Source organism: Diplotaxodon limnothrissa, linkage group LG10 (genome assembly GCF_057381915.1).
Source record: "Diplotaxodon limnothrissa isolate DT_005_m linkage group LG10, D_limnothrissa_male_GT1.1, whole genome shotgun sequence".
Taxonomy (NCBI): domain Eukaryota; kingdom Metazoa; phylum Chordata; class Actinopteri; order Cichliformes; family Cichlidae; genus Diplotaxodon; species Diplotaxodon limnothrissa.
In genome coordinates, this window is record NC_140605.1 from 3,351,013 (window position 1) to 3,374,331 (window position 23,319).

Below are 23,319 nucleotides of genomic sequence, written 5' to 3' on the forward strand. Positions count from 1 at the left end.
TGAAAACACCTAAGAAATAAGATAAATTGTTATTTCCATAGCCCTTTTACACACAATGAAACACATAAACATAGAACCACAAAAGACCTGCAACATACCTGAGTGGTGAATTCATTGCGATCTGTCTGTCTAGTGGATTGAGGAATTTCCCTGCGAATCTTGTTGACTGTGCCGAGGATGGTGGTTTTCCGTCCAAGAAGTTTTTGCGCAAGTGAAAGCGATGTGAAGAAATTGTCCGTGGTAACATTTCTGCCCTTGTCTAGGAATGGTTCCATCAGCCTCATTACTACATTTTCAGAAAGTCTCTCCCCAGTGGGACGATTGGGGTCCTTGCCAAGATATGGGAAGACATTGCAAATGTACTTGGATTTTAGGTCGCAGGCCACCCAAAACTTGATCCCAAACTTGTCCGGTTTACTTGCAATATACTGCAGGAAACAGCACCGAGTCTTTGATGGGAAAAGCTGTTCATCAACGGTGATATGTAGACCAGGGTTGTAGCACGTGATGCAGTTGGTGACAAATGATCCCCACACACTGGAAATTGCAGCGAACTTATCAGTCTTTGCTCGATCACTGCGGGTGGACTTGTCATCAAAGCGTAGGTGTTGCATGATGTCTTGGAAGCGGTTTCGTGCCATAGTTCCAATGATCTGTGGGTTTCCCAGGTTTGCTGACCAGCAGTCATTTACCGATGGAACCCTGTAAACCCCCCGCAAGATGACAATTGCAATAAATGCCATTAGTTCAGGGAGGTCCATGAACCAATGAACATGCTCCGTTTGCTGTGCATGTTGAATAGTCCATTCTTGAATGCTATGAAGCATGTCAAGAGTGATGAAACACAGGAAGCTCTGAAGGCGACTCGAGATACTTCTCCTGGCCTTAGCCGTTGGCTCTCCATCTGCAGCGTACGGTTCTATTGGGGTGAAAGGGAGACGGGTCCCCACATGTTCTTCACGCCACACTGTGCCATCTTTCGCTGTCTCAGTCCCCAAACAAGCTCTCTTTTTCGGTGGAGAAGCAGTCTCCTCATCTGCAGTGTGAACAAATTCAAATTGTGAGCAATGGGAAGGTCAAACAAACTTACTAACTACATCCACTTACTTGTTTGAAATGAAAAAGGAAATAACATGAAACAAGTAAGTGATGACAAGTCCACCCGCAGTGATCGAGCAAAGACTGATAAGTTCGCTGCAATTTCCAGTGTGTGGGGATCATTTGTCACCAACTGCATCACGTGCTACAACCCTGGTCTACATATCACCGTTGATGAACAGCTTTTCCCATCAAAGACTCGGTGCTGTTTCCTGCAGTATATTGCAAGTAAACCGGACAAGTTTGGGATCAAGTTTTGGGTGGCCTGCGACCTAAAATCCAAGTACATTTGCAATGTCTTCCCATATCTTGGCAAGGACCCCAATCGTCCCACTGGGGAGAGACTTTCTGAAAATGTAGTAATGAGGCTGATGGAACCATTCCTAGACAAGGGCAGAAATGTTACCACGGACAATTTCTTCACATCGCTTTCACTTGCGCAAAAACTTCTTGGACGGAAAACCACCATCCTCGGCACAGTCAACAAGATTCGCAGGGAAATTCCTCAATCCACTAGACAGACAGATCGCAATGAATTCACCACTCAGGTATGTTGCAGGTCTTTTGTGGTTCTATGTTTATGTGTTTCATTGTGTGTAAAAGGGCTATGGAAATAACAATTTATCTTATTTCTTAGGTGTTTTCAACCTCTGCTGCCACGCTGACGGCGTATGCGGCCAAACGGAAGAAGACAGTCTATATTCTTAGCAGCATGCACAGCGTGGTTCAGACTGATAACACCACCAAAAGGAAGCCAAACACTGTCACCCTTTACAACAAAACAAAGTGTGGCGTGGATGTGATGGACCAGATGGTTCGGGAGTACACTGTCCGCAAAGGAACACGGCGCTGGCCAGTCGCCGTGTTTTATAACATGATTGACATGGCAGCACTGAATGCACATGTGCTGTATCAAGCATGCACCGGGACGAAGGAAAGACGGGTGGACTTCCTGGTGGAGCTTGCAAGGGAGTTGGCTCGCTCTCATGTAGCTGCGAAGAAGGCAAGAAAAGATCAGTTGCTTCGGACACAACCCTCCACACCTGGCCCTGGAAAAAGAGCCACGTGTCAGGTCAAACACAGATGCAAAAAAAATCAGGCCACTGTGCGATGTGTTCACTGCTACAGGTACACATGTGGTAAATGCAGACGACAGATACCGTGGCAGTGCCAGGATTGTGAGTGATTGCTGAAAATGTTGAAATGTACTCACTCACTTTTTATCATTATTTGTAAATATGTGTACAAATGGTTGGTTTTTTGTACTGTTTTCATCAATAAATGTCAGCAACAAAGGACATACAAAGGACATGTGTTGATTTCTCCCTAAGATGGCAAACTGAAACACTCCACTCCCCCACCCCCTCAATCACTCACCCCCACTCCCCTCCCTCCAGAATTCCTAGGTAACGACCTAATATACATATGAATGACTAGCCAATTTAGCTTCCACTTCCAGCATTTGACTGCTCTCCGGCTTTTAAAGGTAGAACGGTAGAAGCCTGGAAATCCCAGTGTTAATCCCCAATTTCAAAAGGTTAAAAAGACATTGCTGTTGCAGATAATGCAGCCAAACAGAGCACAGTCAATGTTATCGCTTATCTCTGGCACGTTATGTATCCAGTGTAAGAACAGCTTAACTTAAGAAAGGTAGTTGCGGCATCTAGTGGCCAGTTTGAAAAACAACACAAACTGGTAATTGTAGTAATACCCAGTAAATACACACGCTCACAACAGACCAATAACAAGACAGTGCTTTCAAAAAACTATTTATTTAACCAGAGTTAAACATTATTCTATTTTTTGCACAAGACGTGTTTTCAAACAAGAGGAGTGTTTTGTACACTGGAGTCACGACATCACAGGAGTCCCATGTTGCTGTTTGCTAAGGCCGCTGACATTAACGTAACAGATTCTTTCTTCACAATTAACAGGAGCTTATAGATGTGAGAGTCCTTTGGAACCAGCAGACAGTCACTGCACAGTTCAACACTCTTAAAGGAACAGAAGCTTCTTGCCAGGTCTTCTTACAGCTTCTGGATCAGAATGGAAGAAGCTCCGCCGCCTCCATTGCAGATGCCCGCCAGCCCGTACTGACCAGACTTCAGGTTGTGCACCATGTGACCCACAATTCTTGCACCAGACATCCTGACAGAGGAAAGAGAAATAGAGGGTAATAGTTTCTTTTCTACTCTAGGTTTAAAAAGCCATGGCGTACTACAGAAGTGCACAGAAATCAAACATGGGACTGTATTTAAGGTAGGCACACGTAATTAGTGTCAGATGTTGTTTGGTCGGAAAAAGCAAACAGTTTGTGACCGCTATGCTGTTGTGATTTATGATAAATGAGGTTGGATAAAGAGAACTGTTGAACAATAAATACAACTGATGGAATGCAATAAAGATGTTAAACGGACAAGATAAGTACGGCTGGAGTTATTGGACTGTGGCAAATTTCATTCATAACAGTGACATCACGTCAGCCCCGCCATCGAACACCTCGGCGGCTTCAAACGTAGGCTGAGCCTGCCATGAATAGTCATTTTGGGAATGATTAATTTGGACTGTTCTTTTTCCAGAGTGGAATGATTTTTCTGAGATTTTTCTTCAATGACTTTCAATAAATTGGGTAAACAGGTTTGAATTTATTTTGGATTTTCTCTCATCTATGCATGTTTAATACTATATATACACAGGCTCAAATATATACATACGCACCTATTTATATTGCTTAAATGTCTCTTAGCAAGTTAATCTCGGCCATGGCACCTTTGTTAGCCATTGACAAGCTTCTAGAATAAGTCAGGCTGGACATTTGAGCACACTGTTTCGCAGAATTTGTAGAGTTAATTTAAATTATGTGGTTTGTTGGCACAGAGCTGGCTTTTTAAGCATAGTCAACAAAGTCTCAATTGCTAAGGTCAGTGCTTAGAGAAGATCCACATACCTGTGGTTAAGCATTGCTCCAGTTAAATAATTAACTCTGACAAAGCCAAAAAGGTTAGCAGGGCTGTCACGTGTCAGGTTTCTTGTTTGCGAAGAGAAACAGTTATGATGTATTGTTTGCAATATTATGGGCCACATCTGAATATTTCAGACAAATGTAAACACATTTACTAGAAAAAAATACTTTTGAGAAGAACCAGGTGAGTTAAAGCCAAGTTGTAACATTTTGTTGTGTCACCTACCCAATGGGGTGTCCCAGTGACACAGCTCCCCCGTTAACGTTGACTTTTGCTGGGTCGATGTTCAGCATCTTGATGTTAGCCAGCACAACCACGCTAAAGGCCTCATTGATCTCCCACATGGCAATATCATCCTTCTTCAGCCCTGCTGCATCCAGCACCTGGCAGACACACACACACACGGGTCTAGTCATACACATATATGGGTCTAAATAATTATTATATTATGCTTTTGTATATACTTTTAATTTAACCTAAAAATATAAATATGAACAATCTTTAGTAATCACAAAACAAATATAACCCAGGCAAATACGACATGCAGTTTCTAAATGATGATGTCATTGTGTTGTTGTGTCACCCTTTGCAGCAAGAAGCAGGATCGCGCATTTGTGATAACTGACGATGAGCCTTTCAGGTTGGACTTGGTTGAATTCTTTGTTCAGCTTTTGTCTCCCATGTCCACAGAATATTTCCCAAAGGTTTTGGGTTATTTACCAAAATCATCAAGATATTTTTTGAAAAATGGAGTTTGTGTTTATTTTGGTCAGCAGTGGTTTTGTCGTTGGAACTCTCCTATTTGTGGTCAGGCTTATTCTTATATTATGTAATCTTGACTGGAAGAAGTGAGGCCTTCAGTTCTTTAGATGCTATTCTGGGTTCTTTAGTGACCTCCTACACGAGTTGTTGATGTGCTCTGGCAGTGCTCATCTTATTCCTCCTTGCACACAGGGGCAGACACCAGTCCTGATTATGGGTTAAGGACCTTCTATGGCCCAGTCCAGCTATCCTAAAGTAACTGCCTGTCTGTTCGAATCTCTCCCATGCTCTTGAAATTGTGCTGGGAGACACAGAAAGCCTTCTGTCAATGGCAGATGTTGATGTGTCACCCTTTCAGAGTTGGTCTACCTGTGTAACCTCTGTAGGGTCCCAAGTATTGCCTCAGACTACTAAAAGCATAAGGTGATACAGAGACTGGCCTAATAGAGGACTAGTCTCATCAAACTAGTGAAAAAACTGAAAAGATGAGGAGGGAAAAACTGTTGGTGGCCTCCATCTGTAAAACCATGTTTTTGGGGGTTGTGTCATTGTTGCAAAATAATTAGAAAATGTAAGTGCCAGACTACATGCTCATAACCCACCTTTGGTACAGCAAATGCAGGAGCAATGGGGAAATCAATGGGTGCAACTGCAGCATCGGCAAAAGCTGTGTAAAACAAATCAGAGAATGTACAGATATATATGAACTGTTTGGCAACCAAAAGTCATCCAAAGATACTCTCAGGAGGAAACAAGAAACACTTTCATTTCAAAAGGAGTTCATTTTACCACCGTGACTTGATATAAACAAATGCTGAAGAACTGGTGTCAGACTCAAATGGATGCATTGAAAAACAACAACTAAACAAAGCCAGCTAACGGTTTAACAACAGAAGATTTTTTATGACAGATTTTTGTTACTTTAATGAAGATAGTTGAACAGATACCACTGGAACAAATGATGGTCAAATGTATCAAGTCAGCTTCTACCCAGTTCATTATACAGGTCCAACTATTTGGAGCCAGTCGGCCTTTGGGTTTGCAATAACCCTCTTTTAAAGATGCCTCTAACAAATATCAATGCTTAAACTTATTTGCTGTTTTCTTGTGATTTTAAATGCTCTGAAAAAAGCATAAAAAATGTGGTCAATGTGGTTCTGCCAGAGGTTTCTTCCTGTTAAATGTTTTTCTTTCCCACTGTCACCAAGTACTTGATCATATGGTGTCAGGTAATTATTGGGGTTAGGTTTTACACTGTCTTTTTGTTTTTTCCAGCAATATCGACCAGCACTGCCTCCTTCCTCACCTTGTGAGTGCGAACCAAGAGCAAACCAACAGTAAAGCTCTCCATGAAGCAAGCGTCCACGAAAAACTTACAAACAACCCTGGCCAGTGGAGTCACATTGAGTCTTTTTGCTGCATCTGCTGTCATTAAAACAAGAGCTGCAGCTCCGTCGTTCAGTGTGCTGGCATTGGCTGCTGTCACCGTGCCTGAAAACAGCAAAATAAAAAAATAACAAGAGACCCATCAAAATAAATTACACCTTTAATAACGCACAGATGAGCAACCACATTACTGTTATTAACATTTCCTGTAGCAGCAGAACTACTTGTACAATTTTTTTTAAGTTATTTTAATAAAAACAGTACACACTGTATTTGTCTGATGTTACACGTCTTAGTTAAAAATATTAAAGAAAATCTCATTTTTAATCTTTTTGTTTTATTTTAATTAGTGTTAAAGTGCAAGAAGAATGTGGATGCTTCACACAGCTTCATGTTGCTCTATAACTCATCGTTACCGTTCTCTTTCTGGAACACAGCTCTCAGTTTGGGGACTTTGCTGAAGTCGACCCGTCTCCACTCCTCATCCTCAGACACCACCACATCAGGTTTGCCTGCAAAACCCCATCAACAACATTAGCTGTGCAATAACACTAATTAAAGTCACTGGGCCGAGACAAACATGGTATATCTTCCTGTACCTTTCTGGGTAATAGTAACAGGTATTATCTCCTTTGCCAGCACACCAGCCTCGTGCGCTGCTCTGCTGCAGCTATAAGAGTTGATGGCGTACGCATCCTGCTCCTCTCTGCTGATTTTGCAGTTCTTGGCTGTGTTTTCTGCACAGTTACCCTGTAAGAGAGCAACAATATTATAATGCTCTAAATGCACATAGGCCTTATAATTTTCCAATAATAAGTAGAACATGAGGATCACCATGTGGAATTTGTTGTAGACATCAGTGAGTCCGTCCTTCACAATGAGGTCTTCCATCCTCACTCCTCCGTAGGATGGGGTCTCTCTTGCCATCACATAAGGTACATTGGACATGCTCTCCATGCCTCCTGCCACCATCACATCCTAAGTCACACATATAGAACTATAGTCAGAGTAATTTGCATTACAAAGCCAGAATAACCCATTATAAACAAAAGTTTCTTTCAGTCCTGATAAACACGTGCATTTATGCATTTATCAGGATCACATCTGTGATCGAGTACTAGCATGACAGCAAAAGATGCAGTATTTCAGAAGAATCTGCACTCGTGTTTTGTTACACCTTGCATATTTAATGGTGATAATACCTGGTGTCCACACATTAGACTCTGAGCTGCCATCATGATGGACTTCATTCCAGATGCACAGACTTTGTTGATGGTTGTTGCTGGTGTGCTGAGGGTCAGTCCTGTAGAGGCAATCAGAGACATCATTCTTACTATAACAGAAATTAGATGAAGACAACTTCTCACCAGCTCTGGATTCTGCTTGGATGCACATTTGAACTCCAATGTCAAGAGATAATATTCAAAAAACAGTGTTTAGCTCAAGAAATTGGGAATAATTCATATTGCAGACTCAAAAATATCCCTCAAGGCACCACAGATGTATCAATATTGTGGGTTAAATATAGCCGAGAGGTCATACCTGCTCCGAGCAAGGCCTGTCGTGTGGGGGCCTGTCCTTCGCCAGCCTGAAGCACATTGCCCATGTAGACTTCCTTCACTTCTTCCGGAGCAATTCCTAAACACAAAGGCAACATACTGAACATGCACAGCTGCCTCAGTTTTAATGCAGCCCTGTTTCCACTCATGAGAGACAGATACTCAACCTATTGTATGGACACAGCGCCAGCCGATGTTTATCAAGCAACAGAGGAAAGTGGATCCGTCCGAGCAGTGAAAGTGAAGTGGCCAAACATACCTGCTTTGTCAATGGCCCCCTTGATGGCAATAGAGCCCAGTTTGGTGGCTGGAACTGAAGCTAGGCTGCCTTTGAAGGATCCCATCGGAGTGCGGACTGCGCTGACAATGACGACTTCCTATGACCATACAATTTAGTGTATATATGTTATTGTGCTCTACAGATGATTAACTATCAGTGCAGGCTCTCAGTGATAGTACTTACATTGAGGGAAGGATGAGATGTGTAGGTTCTTGACAGATACTTGTGAGCCTACAGTGACAAGATCATAAATGTTATAAATAATAAGTGAACATAAGTATTCAGCTGATATAATGCTTATGACAGGTGTCTGACCTTTGTTTTGTGGATCTGATGGACCCAACACATTTAGGGTTTTTATTAACCAATACAACAATAACAACGTATCTAAAAGTACTTAACAGATGTTTATTTTACCCCAAGTCCAAGAAATATAGATAGACCATATATATGGTTAATATTTGGTCATTTACTTCTATTGAAGCCCATTTATGAAATATGCTGTTTGATTTTTGGTCATAAAATGTAATAGAAATAGAAAATTGAATCAAATATAAAGGCAGCAAACTGTCATCACTACTGACATTTATATCTTTCAACAGATTGATATATCATCTACAAGCAGCCTTTTTGTGCTACCCTATACAACAGTGTGTGTTACATATGTACTACTTGCCGTCCACCTCTAAAACACACATTGCAGCTTGTCTTTCTGTTGCTAAGGATCAAATCAGGGAACATCTACTGACACTGGTATATTTGTAGATGGGATCTAGGATGAAGAGTAAAAATCAGCTTTGATGCCCTCCACAAGATGGACCACCATTTGTCTTGGCCCTGGTTGCACGATGCTACCAGTCAAGCTCAATGGCTCATTCTTTGGGCGAGGAGACTATTCAGTGTCACCATTTTTGATATCCAAGGGTTCGCTTTGGGGCAGGTGTTCAGTGTCAAATCCTGTCTTCGTGCTCACTTTCAGACTCTGAACTGATGGTGCTGCTTTGGCTCACCTGGCTGAGGAAGTGACCAACGTATGGAATTTAGAGCCCCAGATCATTTATTGTGTGTTATACCCCTTCACTCTCGCCCTGCGCTGATGTCTACTTTCTGCACTGTTCTATCCAATAAAGGCAAAATGACTCACGTTCTGAAAACTCTTCCCATCTGTTATCTTCCAAATGTTCTCTCTTATCTAAAAGTCCTAAAACTCCTCAGAGAATCCTTTCAACGATATGGAGAATTACAAGAATGCGAGAACAGGCAGATGAATGTGACTGAAATGTTTGAACCTCGTTTGGAAAAAGCACGAGCAGAAACACAAAACACACATTGGCGATCGTGGCTCAAGAGTTGGGTGTTCGCCTTGTAATCGGAAGGTTGCCGGTTCGAGCCCCGGCTCGGACAGTCTCGGTCGTTGTGTCCTTGGGCAAGACACTTCACCTACCGCCTACTGGTGTTGGTGATGGTGCGATATGGCAGCCTCGCTTCTGTCAGTCTGCCCCAGGACAGTTGTGGCTACAACTGTAGCTGCCTCCACCAGTGTGTGAATGTGTGTGTAAAGCGCTTTGGAGTCCTTAAGGGGGACTAGTAAAAGCGCTATACAAATACAGGCCATTTACCATATGTACACCACATAGTAGAAACAGGTTTTGTGAAACGTTTAAACATCCTGAGGCTTTGAAACTTTCTGACACCCGTCTCCACCAGAACATCTGCTGGCCACTTTTAACTATTGACACAGTCTCATAACCCTATTCTGTGAAACAATAACACAGGCAGCTGCTTCACAAGTCTAAATAAGGGTACTTGTTATATCAGGCTATTGATAATTATGAAAACAGCATGTGTTATCGCGGCTAAATCCCACACAAACAGGGAAAGAAAAACATTGAGACTGTTAAAGACAACAAGCTGTGACTGTAAAGAGCAGAGTACTTACTTAAAACAATTTATAGAATTAAACATACTGACAAATGAGGGCTATATTGAATGTGACAGCCACACAGGTTTTCAGCTTTCAGACTGAGTTGGCCTGGTTTTTTCCCTCCAAGTCACCTCCTCAGCTTTGTAAAAAAAAAAAAAAAAAAGAGTTTGGATGCGTTTAGTTGATGTTTTAGTCGTCTGACACTTTCCATCATCAGGTTGTTCCACACTGCCAAACAAAGCTAGAAGCAGCTCTGATGTTTTAGATACCTTTTTGAATCTAAGCAAACACAACACAGTTAAGAGGTTGCTCCTGAACTTTTGCAACGTGTCAGTCTGCGTCTGCGTTTTTAATCACACTGAAATTGCATCTGCATGCAGCTCTCCTGTTTTTTATGACACAATTACACCGAGAGTATTAGTGGGAATAAAAAAAGAAAGAGAAGTTTCTCTTTTTGTTTTTTGAGGTCAAGGACTCATTTGTAATGACAATTATTTAAAAAAAAATAGTAACAAATTATATTTTATAGTAATAGCACAACAATTCTTTAATTTTCATTGGTTTCATTACTACAGTCAAAATAATAAGTTTCTGAATGTGCAGGATGTTAGACTGTGTGTGAAGCCACTTGATGCAGCAAATATCATTTTCTGTTAAAAGTAAAAAACTTGCATGAGCAAGTAATAATTCCAATAAAATCATATTTATTCAATTACACTTTCTGGTGTTTTAGTGAATGAATACTCTATATTAGTCTTCACAATCCACAGCATAAATAACAATGAGAGATCTAGTATTAATTTTCTTACATGTGCACGTGGCCGTTTGTCTTAATTAAAAAACATTCACTTAATAATTACAAACACCAGCGCACATGACTCCGTCCCGGGGAAAAACAAACAAACAAACAAACAAACACACACAACAACAACAAACCCAAATCCTGCCGCTTCACCTGTCCAGAAGCAGCAGCTAAGCCATCTGTCATAACTGGGGCGAAACGTGTCAAACACGATTACAGTGCGAGATCATTAAAATGGGTTATTTTATGTTCTTCACAGAAAATTAGCCGTTGTTGAAATAATGATAAATCTGAAAAACTTGACGTTTACTAAACAATGAAAAGGTGTCCCACAGACCCGAACATCACACGTTAGAATCAAGCTCTAGAATAAAACTGTCACCGTGAAAAATATGACAATAAAGGCAGGTATTCAGGTAATATCAGCTGCCTAATGAAGTGACAGGAGCTAGAGTTTCAATGGTACTCTTTGTGGGCGCTAAGCTAGCTGCAGCTGATGCTATAGCTAGCCTGTTTTGGTGTCAACTAGTCCTTTCTGATACACTGTCGACTGTATTGAAGCCAGTAAAGCATACTACTACTGCTTCTTTAAAGTACTCTGACCAACCAGCTACAAGTACAGTATGTTTTCAGGTGTTTGCATTACTTTAACCTGCCAAGGACGCTACTCACACACACACACAGAGCAAGGTTAGCACAGCTACTTGAAGTTAACCAGGGCCCTGTGCTGCCAGCCTAGCCTTCCTGTTTCTTACAACAACATGACCACAAACCTAAGATGACAGTTTCACAGCCCATCACTTACCAGACGTTTACAGATTTGAGCGTGCATGGTTAAAAGTCCACTGGATGACATTTCGGACTGAGACACAGAACTGACTAACGCTTCACCTTCAGCAGCGCACGAATAAACACATCAGCCAATCACAGGAGGAGATGTGCTTCCTACGTCATCTTTGGCTAAGCATTGTAGTTATTGTAGTTTCATCCACAACATCCAATGTGTATTGCTTAAATAAAATATATTGGGTTATATATATATTTTTTAAGATCAACACACAGTAATCACATTTACCTTGAAATAAAAAATATAAATAAATATTTTATTTTACAGTATTTCACAGGTTCCAGTTCCACTGTTTATTGTTTATTCATTTAAGTGCCAGTAGGAAACGTTTCTGCTTAATGAATAAATGGCTGTAGAATATAAATTGATTCTCTCATGGTCCAGGGACTTTGAGTCAGTATTTTGGGTTTGGTGTGAGGTTTGGGCTCTTGTATTTAAGTCTGGGGTGTGTGTATTACAAGTGCATTGCTATTTTCTCTCGTCATATATTTTGTCCTCTGTAGTCTATTTATCTTCTGTTCCCCAGTCATTACCCCATGTCTGACTGGTCCCTCTGTATCCTGTCTCTGTCTTCCTTTTTGTCTGTGTCAAGCTGGTATGTCTCAGTGTTGGTTTTCTGTTTTATTTTGATAGTCCCTCATCGTTCAGTTTCACTTCCCATATACGTCCCCTATGATTAGTGTCAGCTGTTTTCCCACCTGTTCCTTCTTCCATCCTTATCTGCTATCTGTATATATTGCCTGCATCTTTCTCCCTCTGTTCTTTGTTGTGTTTTCACTCATCCCCTCACTCCTTATGTTTTGTTTCCTTGCTTCCAGTATGCATTTTTTGTCTGGCAGGAAAGTACGAAGAAGAAATCAAAGAAGCAGGAGGCCCAATTTATGCCATTGTATCTTTGGTTAGGTTAATGTTTCCCTTAAAATAATAACAATTTAAAATGTATAGTTTAATTGCTGGTATTAACTATTTCAGACTAGGTTAGAGAGTGCAATGAGTCAGTTAATACATTGTCAGCATATTTGGAAATATGCAAAAGTATTTTCATGCAAAATGACACATAATTCCCTGCACGGCAAGCTGATCATTATCTGATCAGCTAAAGAATTATAATCCAAGTATTCGCTATAATATGGAGCACAAGCTTACCTTCAGCAAAGGTCAGATTATTAACATGATTAGCAGCTATGTTTCAATGCTGTGGAAAAGACTTTAAAGCTTATAATGAGCTAGTTGCATATTTTTTATGGAAATATTCAGTGCCAGTGTTGTGAATAAGACCAGCATTACAATGTTAATGTGTGTGTGTGTCTATAGGGGGAGATATATTCCTTAGATCTGCATGTAAAGGAATTTACGTCATGTTCATGCATGTTCACTTCATCAACAAGAACATGTTGATTTCAGTCTGAAAAGCCTTGAAGCAGGACATCAGGGTATTTCATCAGCACCGTGTGTGTGTGTGTGTGTGTGTGTGTGTGTGGGGGGGGGGTGTCTATGTACAGATTTCTGTGTCAGGCTGTGTGGTAAGCAGAGGTTGTTTTTTCCCCTTTTTCCAAAAAAAACTAAACTAATAAATATGAGTCACTCTAGAAACATCATAATGATTAGTCAAGAAGTCCATGAACACAAAGCACTGAATCAATGACCCATGACCATGACATTCTGCTCCGTACAGATGTGTTGTTATGCCAAGAAGCCATGTTATGTATTTATTATATTGTGTGAGAATGTATTATTTATATTGGATATAATAACCAAAAAGTATCAGATGTTTTTAAACAGTTCAGCTTTTATATAAATAAGACATGTAGCCATCAGTTATTTAAAATTCATACAGTCATTTTTCATATCATAGTTAAGAAACAACAGTCTAAAGACAATGAAGTCATTTCGTGTATTTATTAGTGAATGCTCCTTTTAAAATGAAGTCATCTGAGCAATTACAACAAAACACATTTAGAAAATAAATTTGAAGCTGCATTTAGAAGGTCATTAAAATATTCTCAAAATTAATTACTTAATGCAGTGCTCATCAATCTCATACCTTCTGCAGCTATAGCACAATGCAGTATTAAATCCCCCTTTAACATAATACTACTTGGTCAGTGGTTCAATTTCTCTTTAATATTCTCAAAATCTTTAGAGGGTGTTCAGTCATATCAGGATACCAATATCAGTTTTTAATTTAGTTGTTTCCAGTATAAACTTGTTTTGTTTTGTTTCAGCAAAACTTGCAGCACTAAACAATCTTATTTGAGCTGTAACTGTTGTTAAAGTACAATGAATTACTCAGGCAAGGGCAAAGATTTTGTGTCCACCTGGGATCAAAATAATTTAGCAGAGGCAAGGATGTGTAGATCATATATTTATAGATCATAGTACTGACTCCTTAAGCCCCACTTTTATTATATGTTTAAAAAGAAATTGAGAAAAGTGCAGTTTAAACGTTTTCAGTGAAGTACTTGAATAATACTGTAGGCTTTGTTTACAGATTTTTGTCTTAGTTTGCACAATTACTACATACTGTAAAAACAAAGACCCATTCGTCTAGGAGTTCGTGCAGCGCAGGAAGTAACTGTTCCTCAACACACGGTGCCGTGTCCCAGTCCCCAGGTCGTACTCATACATGTAGGGTCCACTGTAAATGTAAGTGTAACCTGCAGAACAATGGCTTAGTGTTAGTCTAAATACTAGTTAAAGAAATGGTTCACAAAAATAATACATTGTCTTAATTCAATGATATACATGAGGCCACTGCTTTCATGTGTTGGTTACACTAAACTAAAAGATGGTTAGCTTAGCTTAAAGCATAAATACAGCCAGCAGACTTTGCCAAAAAAATCCACCTACTACTGTCTCTAAGCTCAGTACTTAATACTTAACTGTTGTTCGGGGAGGTTATGTTTTTAGACTCATTATAAAGTAGGTGCTACTTTTCGGTTTTACACTGGAGCATATAGTTTAAGAGTTAAAGAGTTTTCAAGAGGTTTTAGAGCTGCTTCTGGTTCTGCTGTTATGTTAAAAGTGTGGAAATTACAATGACAGTAGCATGACTTTTAGTCTGGCAAGACATTTTTTAAAATCTCTAATTTCAGGTTAGCAGTGAGGACCACTCACCTTTGTGCTGGAAAGCTGCCGTAACTCTTCTGGTCAGGCCTGCAAAGGCCTGATTCACCAGTCTGGGATATCCCTGCTCCATAGTCTTTCTGGACTCATCATAACTGGAGAAAAACAGAAAATAGATTGATCCAGTTGACGTTAATAGTATAGAGTAGTTCACAGTGAAAATTGGAACTGGTAAACTTTCAACTCACCTGAAGTAATTATTGCCTACAAAGAAGAGAGTTTTGCCAGAGTTTACATCATGAAGGGCAGCGTCGATTTTCCTCACTCCTTTTGGCAGACCAAAAGCAGTTAGTGTTTTAGGGTAGCCCCGCACGGGCTGGTTGCCAGTGAAGGCCCACACTTTGCGACCTGTAGAAAACGATTGAAAACGCTTAAGTTAGATTCCAAAATATGGAATGTGTTTCTTACATAGATAAGGAGAAACCAGTACCTTTGAACAGAAACACTGTGTCTAACTGTCGGCTCTCATACGCAGCATCGATGTCCACAGGGGCACTGGGCCACAAGCTTCTGATGAGGCTTTGCTGTGGAGTCTGGCTCTGGGGGAAGCTACGCCACAAGAAGCTGATAATAAATAGAGGCAAACATGAGCCATCAAACAATCATTACTAAACTGTGGATTTAGATGTTTTAGCACTCTGCTGCGGCGCATATCTGAAACCTGTCTTTGAAGAAGATAATCTCTCCTCTGTGGGTTGTGACAGCATCCAATACCATGGTAGAATCACAGGCATCAGGAGTAGTGGGAGGTTTGGGATCATCCACAGAGGGATCCTTCCTAGAGTTTGAACCTAGAATTTAAAAGATAAGTTTTGGGAACCCCTGCTTCACAATCCACCAAAGGTCAAAACGAGCAGCAATACCAAAGCAATATTCAGACCCTCAGTACTCACCATAGAGGTACTGAATGCCCCTAACATCATCCTGAGGCAGAACAAAGGTGTCAGGGTTTCTGTAGGAGTACGTTGGGTACATTAGGGCACCAGGGACATTGGAATGACCTAAGCCCAGAGAGTGACCAAACTCATGGGCGGCGACAATGAAGAGGACGACGCCTGAAGCCGAAAACACATAATGGCAGGCCGGTTACAGGACAGTGCGACAATGCAGTTATTTTCTAAAATCACACGTAAAGCACGTAAAGATCAAAAAAGGAAAAATGATAAGTGAAAACCTCACCACGGCTTGAGCGGAACGTGAAAGATTCATCATCGTCAAAATGAGCATCCCCTCCAAGACCATCACCGGGAGCAAAGGCGTGGGCAAGAGTGTTACCGGGCCCATCAAAGGAATTAAAATCACCATGTTCTGTTAAATAAGGCAAACAAGCCAAAATTTACAAACCATTTTGTGTACACATTGACATGAAACATTTGGTAAATAGTTATCTCCAAGTGGATTCAAACAGTCAATCTAAAACATATATAACTCTATGTAATACAATATAATGCCGATTAGAGGTATCGTGTGTATAAGTACATCATTTCTTTAGGATTTTCTGATTCTGAGTAACCTATCCATACTCTATTTTCTATTGTTTTAGACTCATATTTTTAATAATGATGTTATCTGAGTGCATCTTCCATTGCTGAAAAAGATTTGCACTCACCCCGGCGAACAAAGGAGATCCTAATATCAGCAATGCCGCTGTAGATCCTTGTGAACCTCAGTGGAGTGACTTTGGCCCACACCTGCAGAGCTTTGCCTATGGAAGCATCCACCTCTGCCACAGACATGTCAGGTGTGTAGTTCTCTATCCTGCAGAGCACAACAATAATCAAGAAAATCATTAGTGTGGTCACATTTTCTCACGTTGTGTGTTATGTTGTGTCTTTAGATCATTCACCTGTATGTGAGGCTGCGTTTCTGCCATTTTTTTCCATAAATGGAGAAACGAGCGACCTGTTCATCGGGAACCCCACAGCGGGGCTTCTTCATCATGGCCAAAGTGTCAGCATCCAGAGACCCGGTGATCTGGAGACCAAAGAATCTCTGCATCTCAGCCAGCTTCTTGTTCAGCGGGCTGATGCCCCTTCTGACAGCTGGACCCTCCTCCTCTGTGAGGTTGAAGAATTTCTTCAGGTAGTTCTGTCAAAAAACATGAGATCTGAACAATATTCTTAATACCCCATAATCCTAGGACTTGTGTTACAATTATAGGACAAGCAAAGGAAACATATACATACCTTTGCAAAACTTTCATCTTCCACAGAAACTTCAGAAAGCGGCACAGAGAGAACTGCAGTCGCCAGACTGAACAGAATACACCCGGTGAGAGACCTCATACTTCTTCACTGTTTTGACTTGTGTGCATACATTGAAGTCTGGTGTTATATAGGCTGTGGAGGGGAAGTATCGTAGAGTGGGTGTGTTAAGCAACTACTTCCTTGAGCTGATGACTCAGTAATAGTTATATTTAGGATGACATGACTGAGGAGAAGATCAGCACAGATAGAAAATTCCCAAATCAACTCTGTGATTATGAGATGACACATTACAAAACATTACATACCAAAACTACAGATTTTTAAACCAAATATTATGTTAATAGTGAAACAGTAAGGGATAATAAAACCAGTGAGTTTTGACTGCTGTACATATCATTGTAGGATCATGCTAGTGTATTTCTTCATCAGTGTTTTGCTGATACTCATTCAGACAATATTGTCTCTATGTATTTAAACAGGAGGGAGATGAAACATTTATTGTATATTTGTCATTTTACTTTGAATATGTTTCCTAATTTTGCATGTTGTTCGAAGTTATATTACAACAGACACTGTAAATTTTGCTTAAGGCGGTTTAGCACAAGTCAGAAGATATTTATCGAATCCATCACAAAAGGGAGTACCTAGATTATTTTTTCTACTGATAAGTGAGCAATGTGTCCTGAGGCTAAACCCAAACAAGATATATCGTGCTGTCAACAAACCCTCTGTTTACTCTCAATTTTGCATGTGGTGCACAACAGTGCTGCCATTCTTTTCAGTATTGGACACTGATGGTAGTATCGTTTGGATTGTGTCTTAGATATACTGAACAATGCTAAAAAAACCCAGCTAGTGCATGTGTAAACTATGACCAGTTAGTACCTGTTATGAAAAAGTATCTATTAAGTGTCTATTAGGTCCTTCTTCTTTTCTTCTTTTATTTTTTAAGAAAACATAAAATGAAACACTTTGAAAAAAGTTTTTTCTATGGTTTAAATATGCACCACATGATGATCATTTCTTTTGTGTCTCCATGATTGCATATATGAGTACCTATTTTGGGGGCAATTATATGGGTCAATATTACAACACTCCATTACACAATGAGCTGATGTTAACAGATTTTAACACAGACTGCATCAGTCATCCGCAATCGTCTCGTATAAGGATTACAAGAAGTCTTGTATAAGGTCCACCGGTAGTGGGGCACGATGACTGTCTTGGAAAACAAGAGAGCTTGTAATGCATCAACAGAACCAAAAAAAAGAAAGTATGCATTTTCATCATTTTGTATATATATGAGTGCTGTTGTGACATGAATCAGAGACTCGTCAGGATTTTGACTGCATGACAGCAAGAAAAAAGAGGTTTTTTTAACCTTATTTGGGGCAAATTCATTGAACGTCATAGATATTTTGTGAATCATACTTCAGTGGTATAGTGTTCATGCTTTTACAATTAGAAACTGAAATTGTCACTTTTTAAAATTTCTCATATTTAGAAACAGGCTTCAAAATACACTACTCTACTGTAGTAACAGTACCTATTTCCAGCATTCTTACAATGTTTATGCTTCTGTTCCAGAAGTCAGAAAACCTCATTAAAAAGCCAGTTTGTCCACTGTGATTGCAGCTGAACCTGATGGGAACTGATAACTCAACCTATGACTTGTTACTGCAGCTTGATGATCTGATGCATGAATCACAGAGATTGAATCACAGAGGTTGTTGTAGGCAGAAGATCTTTTACTACTGAATGTTGAGTTGTCATGACTGAAATTACCCAAACACTTCAGGGACTCTTCCTCCTTCTCAAGAATAGTACTCTCTATCTGCTGCCTTTTAAGGTAATGAGGTAATGAAGTATTCAAAAAAAAAGAAAAAATTCCAGACCATGCTGAGACGACTGAATGGATATCAAAGGCTGATGCTCATTGTTATACATCCTTTTGGCTTTTGTTTTGGTAACTTTGCAGTACAGTGTGTAAAAACCATGCTGATAACCCCATCGTTATATGAGTAGTCATCATAGTTTCCCTCCAAACAGAGATTATGATTCAAACATCAGGTCTATCTCCACAGTCAGGTGTATGTGGGCAGTCTATGATGAAACAGAGATCCACACTCATAAACATAACAGTGTGCGTGTGAGACAGTGAGACAAGAAATCCAGACATTTCCATTTTGGCAGCTTATCAACAATTTTCTCAGATGTTAGTTCCTGGAATGATAGATGTCAAAATGGCTAAAAAATAGCTCAGACATAACAAAGATGTGGCATGGATTTGGCAATAAATAAAAACCAAAGTGTGAAAATTATCTTTCAAATGTCACCATCACCATTCAACATTTCACCATTCATCATATCAGAAAAACATACTCCTCCAGGAGTGAGAGTTCTAGTCACCGTCTGGGTTCTCCTTGGAATCCAAACCATTTCAATTCCAAATGTTTACTTACAGACACCAAGCAAATCTGAGCACAGGAAAAGCAGGTAAGATACTCTTTTGCAGGCAAGGCAAAGAAACTTTCAAAATTGTGAGGAGCCAATGGACTGATCCAGACTGCGAGACATGAAAAATATGGTGACTTTTCCTGTTCTGTGGTCATTTCAACCGGACAGAGACAGGAGTAATGATAGAGTCAACTCAAAGGGACAAGTATAATTCGATCCCAGTTTCTCAGTTCGTAAACGAATGTTTTTGTACACAACCAACCCTTCTGAGCCAATGTGTGAAAAAAGGCGTGGGTCAATATCACCACAGGTTTCAGGTGAAACCATTGTGAGACCTTGCATTACCCTATTAGGCGACCTATTGAGGTTACTTCACACTGTCAAGTAACCTCAATGGGAGTTGAGGTGCCTGGAAAGGAATCTCAAAACTGCACTGTAGAAAGTTGGTGTTTTACAGGGTCAGATTTGAGTTGTCCTTTAACCACAATGAAAACAAGGAATGAAACAGAGTATGTGTGAAACTCACATTTCTCACCGCTAACACAGAGCCAGTTCTTAAGATGGTGCTAGAGGACCAAACAGCCATGGCTTTAATGATGATGGAGGGTCTTAGAGGAAATGGGAATATCATCAAACTAAACAAAGACAAAGTGATAAATGAAGTATTGAAACACATTATTTCCAAGGGAATGGGAAACTGCCAGAGCACTGGTCAAACAAAATGCTATAACAAGGTATTCAAAGTGCGCAAGATGTGTTTGAATGCTGTTTTAAATTTGTCTCCCTCTTTAATCCTTACCAAGTAATAGGCATTACAAAGGTCCAGTTTAGTGAAAATGGTGTTGCCTTGTAGGAGTTCCAATTCAGTTTACAGGAGGGGTGAGGGGTACTTGTTTGTCACCTTGATTTTTTCTTTGTCATGAAAAAGAACCCAGCACCAAGCTTTGTCGAACACTTCTGCAAGATCGTGCTACACTTGAGGCATGGAGGGACGGGGTTCAGGTGTTTTGGCTCTAATGGAGGAATTGACCAAAGGGGTGGTGGATCTGAGGAAAAGTAGATGGCAATTTATACTCCACCTAGGGCAGCCCGCTCTCACTCCCGATGCGTAATATACAGATGATTTGTCACGTCCCGAGGCATTCCAGGGAATGCGAAAGGTTACCTTTCTGCGTTCCTATGTAATGTGCCGGATTGTGGATGAAATCTAATTGAATGACGCTCCCGCAGTAACACACATTCCAGCTGTGTATTCCGGGCCTAACCCTAACCTTATCCCTAATTTTAACCACCACCTTAATCGTGTTAGACAGTGTTTTCCAAAGCGATTTAAGTCAAATAAATGTACATGTGTAGATTTATTCCAAACAGTTCTTATGTTTCCTCATTTTAATATAGGGATGTGTTAGGTGGCCAAAGGCGTAATATACTGACGATTTGTCACCTAGCATAAAATGTTACGCTTTGGGAGTGAAAACGTGTTGCCTGGAGATGCAATCTTTAGAACAATAGATATTGGGATTATGAGTACTAAGTCTGTGAGGACCGAAAACCAGGAGTGTTTAAGGTGCTTCGAATAGGAAAAGGCTAATTTGCTCTACATGGTTGCCTGAGAAAGTTAATGAAAAAAGTTGTAAATAATCTATGAACCATTGCGTCAAGAACCATTATTAAACATACTCAGAAACTTATTAACAAACTCTTCAGAAGACAGACTTGGGTACAATTTAAAAACTGTTTGTCCCTATCTATCTATCTATCTATCTATCTATCTATCTATCTATCTATCTATCTATCTATCTATCTATCTATCTATCTATCTATCTATCTATCTATCTATCTATCTATCTATCTATCTATCTATCTATCTATCTATCTATCTATCTATCTATCTACCTTGATGCTCTTCCCACTTCAGGCATTGGTAGAGGCCACTCTGGAGGCTTGAGAGGCAGCAACAGCCTTGAAACGATAGCCTGTGCAGGCCCCTGAGAGACAGGTGGGCTAAGCAGTTTCTGCTGAAACACTGGGTGAACCACCCAGGAACCTTGACAGTTTCATGGCCAGGTGAGCCATGTTTCCTCAATTTTTCAAGTTCATTCCCAGTGTTTTTGTTTGATATATTTGTGGGATGTTATGAGATGTGGATGTAAATGAAGGGCAAAACAGAACATTTAAGAGCTGCCAAATCAGACACATGCGGAGGTGGTAGTGTAAAGAGGCAAAACTACAAATAAACAAAAAACCTACAGACCTAACTGCATCATGGTCATGTGTCCTGGTAATATATTTTTGTGTTACCCCCCTTTTAAACTTTTATTGATATTCTTTCCACTCTTCAAAATTTCCCAGGCTTCCCTGCGATTCCTTGTCTTTGCTAGTTGCCTTTTCTTTCTTGTTCTGTAATGCTTAACCTGCCATTAACCTGATGATTGTATACTGCTTGTTCTTTGTTCATTTTTGTTTTTGGCTGTTCTCTCTCCAACATTCATTCATTTATTCATAATCCATCAGTATGAATGGACGGTAATTGAAAATATGGCGCATGCATTCATCAATAGGATGACCTGTAACAAGGTTTTGAAATTAAAGTGGGCTGTGATGTGAATGAACTGGGAGGTTGTTGTATGGTGTTAGTTCAGCAGGCATTACACACACATGCAGGTAGGAACAGATGATCACTGGAGATAACTCCTTTCTTTATTTTTATTTTTCTTCTTTCAAATACCACAACCAGAACAACATACTCACTAGCGCCCTCTAGCGCTTCTGGTAAATGCATCTACAGAACAAATGCAATAGTATGTGGACACAACAGAGGTTACTTCAAATGCAACTTTTCAGCAGCTCAACAAATATGACCAAATAGGGCTGGGTATCGTCACTGATTTCTAGAATCGATTCAATTCCAAATCACAACGTCCCAATTTGATTTGATCAACGATTCGATTGAATTCGATTCAATTTTGAGTCAGACAGTCAGAAATATTACAATTCTGATCATTTATCAGTACCGACACTTCATCAGAGGTGTAAGCATCACAGCACATGGCTTTGTATCACAGTAACTGAGGATAAAACCAAAAAAATATCATGAAGGAGATTTTCCCAGGGATCCCAGGGGCTATGTTGTCTGGGGGCTTTTGCCCCCTGGTAGGGTCTCCCATGGCAAATTGGCCCTGGGTGAGGGACCAGACAAAGAGCGATTCATAAGACCCTTATGAAAAGGACACCGAGGGAACAGTTTACCCTGCCCGGGATAGGGTTACCGGGGCCCCGCCCTGGAGCCAGGCCCGGGGAGGGTGCCCGAGGGCGAGCGTCTGGTGGCCGGGCCTTAGTCCATGGGGCCCGGCCGGGCACAGCCCGAAGAGGAGACATGGGCCTATCCACCCGCAGGCCCACCACCCGCAGGAGGCGCCATAGGGGTCGGGTGCATTGTGTGCCGGGTGGCGGCCAGGAGCGGAGGCCCTGGCGGACTGACCCCCGGCTGCCAAGACTGGCAATAGGGACATTGTCACCTCTCTGGTGGGGAAGGAGCCTGAGTTAGTGCGTGAGGTTGAGAGGTATCGGCTAGATATAGTCGGGCTCACCTCTACACATGGCTTGGGCTCTGGAACCAGTCTCCTGGAGAGGGGCTGGACTCTGTCTCAGTCTGGAATTGCCCCTGGTGAGAGGCGGCGGGCTGGGGTGGGTATTCTAATATCCCCTCGGCTTGCTGCCGGTACGTTGGGGTTTTTCCCGGTGGACGAGAGGGTTTGTTCCCTGCGCCTTAGGGTCGGGGAACGGGTCCTGACAGTCATCTGCGCTTATGCGCCGAGTGGCAGTTCAGAGTACCCAGCCTTCTTAGAGTCCCTGGGGGGGGGGGGGGGGGTGCTGGAGGGTGCTCCACCTGGAGACTCTGTTGTCCT

At 40.9% G+C, this 23,319-nt stretch overlaps 2 protein-coding genes across 2 annotated transcripts; both read right to left on the reverse strand.

The window, feature by feature from the left end:
* Positions 1-2,857: 2,857 nt before the first annotated feature.
* Positions 2,858-11,682, reverse strand: acat1 (acetyl-CoA acetyltransferase 1). Its single transcript, XM_085364273.1, has 12 exons — positions 11,580-11,682; positions 8,232-8,279; positions 8,028-8,145; positions 7,752-7,847; positions 7,412-7,512; positions 7,044-7,187; positions 6,809-6,959; positions 6,626-6,721; positions 6,201-6,314; positions 5,426-5,490; positions 4,287-4,444; positions 2,858-3,246 (listed from the first exon to the last, which is right to left on the reverse strand). The coding sequence occupies exons 1-12, from the start codon at positions 11,628-11,630 to the stop codon at positions 3,126-3,128; spliced, it is 1,263 nt and encodes a 420-aa protein (XP_085220399.1). The 5' UTR covers positions 11,631-11,682; the 3' UTR covers positions 2,858-3,125.
* Positions 11,683-14,168: 2,486 nt separating this feature from the next.
* LOC146623731 (collagenase 3-like) lies at positions 14,169-17,079 on the reverse strand. The gene is made up of 10 exons (XM_085364274.1): positions 16,934-17,079; positions 16,594-16,835; positions 16,357-16,505; positions 15,927-16,055; positions 15,641-15,802; positions 15,409-15,538; positions 15,178-15,311; positions 14,936-15,095; positions 14,739-14,842; positions 14,169-14,278 (listed from the first exon to the last, which is right to left on the reverse strand). The coding sequence occupies exons 1-10, from the start codon at positions 17,030-17,032 to the stop codon at positions 14,169-14,171; spliced, it is 1,419 nt and encodes a 472-aa protein (XP_085220400.1). The 5' UTR covers positions 17,033-17,079.
* Positions 17,080-23,319: the final 6,240 nt, after the last annotated feature.